Raw genomic sequence first — 5167 nt, 5'->3', positions numbered from 1 at the left:
AATTTAGAATCAAGACATCTGAACCAAGATTCATATGATTCACGGGTTGAGATCGAGTTACGAGATAGTGGATTCTATCACATATCTCAAATTGGAAAACTTGTTTTGCACAATGCACTTATAAATGCCTTAATCAAGCGATGGCGTCCAGAGACTCATACGTTTCATCTTCCACACGGTGAATGCACAATAACCTTAGAGGATGTTGCAATGATATTTGGACTCCCGATAGATGGTATGCCAGTCTCAGGATTTATGGATAGCAGCACTAATGGCCTCGAAAATTAATTCATGACACAATTTGGTATTGTACCTACTGCCGCTGATCATAAAGGAAGCGGTGTCAAGCTTGCATGGCTCCGCACCCTAAAGCAGCGCATGCAGTTGGACACCACACTTGGTAGACAAATGTACGTCAAGATACACTTATTATTGTTGCTCGGCACAAATTTATTTTGCGACAAATCAGGAATGACAATCCACTGGAAGTTCTTGCCTTTGCTCCGAAATTTTTTTGACATTAGAGGCTTTAGCTGGGGATCCGCTTGCCTGGCACATTTGTATAGGACATTATGTCAGGCGTCACGTTACGATTGTAAGGAGGTGGATGGCCCATTGGCACTGCTTTGTATATGGGCTTGGGAACGGTTACCGTTCCTAGCACCGGTGCGATCGCATCCTAGTTTTCCGCTTGCGTGCAGGTAAAATTATTTCATATGTTAACATATTATCACTTATGTATTGTTTAATTATATTATATAACATATATTGGTTCTGAGTGTTAGAGATTTATTTTATTTCAGCTGGATGTTTTAGCGCTCACAGTTTCACAGATACCAAAAGTGGACCATTTCTCACATAAGGCGTTTACTAGATGATATTCCTGCATATGGGGTTAGTTGTTTTGTTGTATTTAACAGTGTTGTTATTAATATTGGCATTATATTTGTGTTTGTATTTATGCAGTCGTTTTGGAATGTTTTTGTAGTTTGGGTGGAACCCGTACAGTCCTGATCATATAGAAAATATTGTAGTTCCAAATGACATTTTACAGCATCGATTGATGTGGAGTGCAGTTGTGCCACTAATATTGTTTGAATGCATTGAGTGGCATGCATCCGACCGGGTGATGAGGCAATTCGGTCTGGTGCAGGAAGTTCTTGGAGAAGCTACTCGTCTTGCAGAATCTCACAACGTGGTTCTCACTGGACCAAAGAACAAAGATTGGACAGTTGAACATTCTGGATACATTATGAGATGAATAAACCATTTGAGTTCCATTCTGGTTGGTGATCCTACACTACACTATCAAGCATTTGATCGGTATATGCAATGGTATACAGAAGCATATGGGGCTCACCTGCGATTGACTGATTATGTTCCACAGCCATAGCCCATCATACACCCATACCAACTGCCAACTTCCTTTCCACACCAGTACCCGTACACACAGCCAAACTCTGAGCCTGGACCATCATTCTTCATTCAGTTGTTCCCTGACTCACACTCATTACACATGCCGCCCTACCAGGGATATTATCGACCTTTTATGTCACAACATGTAGACACAGATGCACAATCATCAAACCGCTAGCTATATCAGTGGGTGGCTGAAACAGAGACATCTCAATGGGTAAATGACTTGTTCTTTGACCCTCAGCTACAAGTGCAGCAATCCCAGCCTTAACCTCCTACAGTTAACGAGCAGGCACCACAGCATAGCCAGCAATCGCCTCAAATTGTGCCAGGTCGGTCATCTGTGGATTCGAGACTAAGACGTCGCAGTCCCTCTCCATGCTCGGGGTCTAGAAGGTCTGTTGACTCAATCCAGAGTGTTGCTAGAGGGATTGGTCATAGTAATGCTGTTAATTTTCCTCACGTGCAAGCACCAATGACTGTGGCTGATAGTGATGGTGAGGACGACAATGAAGATGATAGTGATGGTAATAGTGTATTTAATATTAGTGTATTTATTATTGTTAATGAATCCTAATACTTGATTAGTGTATTTATTGTTTTGGTTGTTCATGTCATACAGCTGCGGCGGAAGATATAGATGGGGTGGAAGATGCAAGAAGTTTCCACATTGCTGATGTACAAAGTAAGGGGTATAACTTGAGGATTGACCCAACACGTAGGAGTGCAAGTAGATATACCCCTTCTACAATAAAAAAGACAGTAAAAAAATGTACTAAATTTGTGAAAAAGACATTTAGCAAGTAATCTTTATATTTGTTGTTCACCTATTGTTGTAAGACTGCTATTGTGGTAAGAAGGCTAGAGTAGTTTTTTTAATTTAATTCATAATGTAGTACATAATCCAAGACAAGAAGTAAATCAATGCCAAAAATTCTAAGAATTATGAGCACCACCACTAGCACTTGACCCTGCACGATGAGGGCATCTACTTCGACTGTGACCCTGGCCTCCACAAAGCCTGCAACGCCTAGGACCACGCATATCACGCATATCCATTTCATTCAAGAAGCGAGTTATTTTGGGACGTCCTTTGGATACTCGTTTTAAGTGCGGATTAGGCATGTGCCTTGGTCCTTGATACACAGGCCATGTTGCTGGGTTCCCTAATGGCTTAAACCTTGCTCTATACACCTTTTTAATCTCCTCCATCCTATATACGTCATGAACATATTGTTGCCAATCAAGTCGTTGGTTCACACAACACGCAAAGACATGGCGACAAGGAATTCGATATGTCTGAAACTCACCACAATCACAATGTCGTTGACGGAGATTCACCGCATACTCTAAACCGCTGGGCATCTCGTGTACCTCAAAGACCTCGTTCTGCCTATCAAACAAATTAACTTGGATGTTTCTCGCTGCCTACTGATTTACTTGAAGTTTGTTGATTGCATATTCAGAGAATACATGTCCCGCATTCAGTCGAGCCTCAGCCTCAGCCCTCTTCCTAGTTAACAACTCATTTAGCCTGTAAAAAGTTGCCTTGACAAGTGATGTAACTGGAAGATTTTGCGCCCCCTTTAATACCCTATTGATGCACTCGACTAGGTTTGTGGTCATATGTCCCCAGCGATATCCATTATCGAACACCAAAGCATATTGCTGACGTGGGATCCGATCGAGCCACTAAGTGTAAGCCTCACCATGCTCACGTAATCTTGCATACTGCACATTAAATTCACGCACGGTCCTACAATAACTTGTAAAAAAAAGAAAAAATAAGTATGACCGCATAACACTAACATCAGTATTTCACCATAATTTACGTACACATATTTACAATTAACTTCTGTAAATACGGTGCCTTGAAATTCCTTAAGAAGTTGGATGCTATGTGCCTAACACAAAACATGCGGATAGCTCTCGGAGGCTCCCATGATCCGTTACTACATGCTATTGCTGAGGTAATAGAGTCGTGTCGATCAGAGATAAGCCCAATACCATCCCGCATCACCACATATGTGCGCAAATGAGTAAGAAAGAAGTGCCATGCATCAGAAGTCTCACCCTCAACAACAACAAATGCAAGAGGCACAATATTGCCATTGCCATCCTGAGAAACTGCAACTAAGAGAGCTCCCTTGTATTTTTCATACAAATGTGTGCCATCTATTTGGATGATTGGTTTGCAGCTCCTAAATGCTCTAATGCAAGGGTAAAAGCTCCAAAACACCCGTGTCAGTATCCTAATATCCTGGACCACTTCATCCCCTTGGTAAGCTGGTGCAGTTTCAATCTCAACTGCAGCTGATAGATCTTTTTGTATCATTGCTTCAAACCACGATGGCAAAGCTTCATAAGAAGCTTCCCAACCACCAAAAATATTCGCAATTACCTTTTGCTTAGCCAGCCATGCTTTGTGGTAACTTATCGTATAATTGAATTTCGATTGCACTTCAGCAATCACAGATTTTACCTTTAAAAATGGATCAACTTCAACCAATGGCTTTATAACTTCTGCAATCATGTCTGAGTTTATCTTGGCATGATCTTGAGAGATTGTTGTTTTGGAGCATGTGTGACTACCATTGTACCGCCTTATAACCCAACAAAACTTTCTCTTAATAAGACTAGCACTGATAAGCCAATCGCAATTTGTTCCATATTGTACACACTTAGCATAAAATGTGGTTGGCTCAGATTCACACACTCGATAATCCACACCCCGACGAATAGTATAATCTTTAATTGCTGCAATCACAGTTTCTCTAGAACTAAACTCCATGCCGATAACAAATTCACCATCCGTAACAACAACAGAGTCTACACCAGCCATAACAAGAAATAATTCTTACTATTACTAATAATAATAACAATAGTGATAAATTAATAATAATAACAACAAATAATCGTAATAACAAATAATAACAATAACAGTAATGCGAATTATAATAAAGGCTAAGCTAATAATTATTATTATTATAATACTAATCACAATAAAAATAGAAGACTACTTACCTGCATTGACAAATTCAAAAAATTCTGGTGCATTCATAGCGTCTAGATCCAAAGCATGTATAAAAGAAGGCTCTCTAGATAGATGTTGGCTCGTTAGTGCATTTGTCACATCTGCAACATCAGGCTCAACTATGACATCATCTTCATCGACATCTTCAACTGGACCAACAATATGATAAGTGCCCTCGAATTCCTCTTCACTTTCAGTGTTATAAACCGTCCAGTCGATGTTAGGTTCGGGTAAATTAACCTCAACAAATTCTTCAAACTCAACATATAACTCGATAACTGACACTTGTGCCCGTGTTTGTTGGTAGATCGAAAACATCCCTTGCATACTTGCATCGTCAACCACACACATTATTTGAAATTGAATAAAACCACCAAATACTAACACAGGCTGTCTATAAAAAATATTTGTGACTCTCTTTAATATTTGATTATCAACACATTGACAAAGTATACTCTTAAATTTCTCATATGTTATTCCAAAAGGAATAACAAGATCATATGGATTTTCACATACAAAACTCACACCTTCAGATGTTTGTGGAAAGATTTGACCATTGTAATATATTTTTAAACTAACACTTTCCTCTATTTTTCCTCTCTTACTCTCTCAACGAAATAAACCACACTCACACTCAACAAATTCGTTCTTCTTTTTATAATACTCGAGGTATTTTTTTAATATAAAAAATACAGTACGCCCCCTGCGTAATGTCAT

At 39.5% G+C, this 5167-nt stretch overlaps 2 protein-coding genes across 2 annotated transcripts; both read right to left on the bottom strand.

Annotated features, from left to right (window-relative positions):
• Positions 1-2352: 2352 nt before the first annotated feature.
• On the bottom strand, positions 2353-2781 carry LOC130966807 (uncharacterized). Its single transcript, XM_057891631.1, has one exon. It carries the CDS (start codon positions 2779-2781, stop codon positions 2353-2355), a length of 429 nt encoding a protein of 142 aa, XP_057747614.1.
• A 63-nt stretch (positions 2782-2844) lies between these two features.
• On the bottom strand, positions 2845-4801 carry LOC130966806 (uncharacterized). Its single transcript, XM_057891630.1, has 3 exons — positions 4441-4801; positions 3263-4245; positions 2845-3108 (listed from the first exon to the last, which is right to left on the bottom strand). Exons 1-3 carry the CDS (start codon positions 4799-4801, stop codon positions 2845-2847), a joined length of 1608 nt encoding a protein of 535 aa, XP_057747613.1.
• Between the last annotated feature and the right edge of the window lie 366 nt (positions 4802-5167).

Source organism: Arachis stenosperma, chromosome 3 (assembly GCF_014773155.1).
Source record: "Arachis stenosperma cultivar V10309 chromosome 3, arast.V10309.gnm1.PFL2, whole genome shotgun sequence".
Taxonomy (NCBI): Eukaryota; Viridiplantae; Streptophyta; class Magnoliopsida; order Fabales; family Fabaceae; genus Arachis; species Arachis stenosperma.
This window is presented reverse-complemented; position numbering and strand designations above follow the sequence as displayed.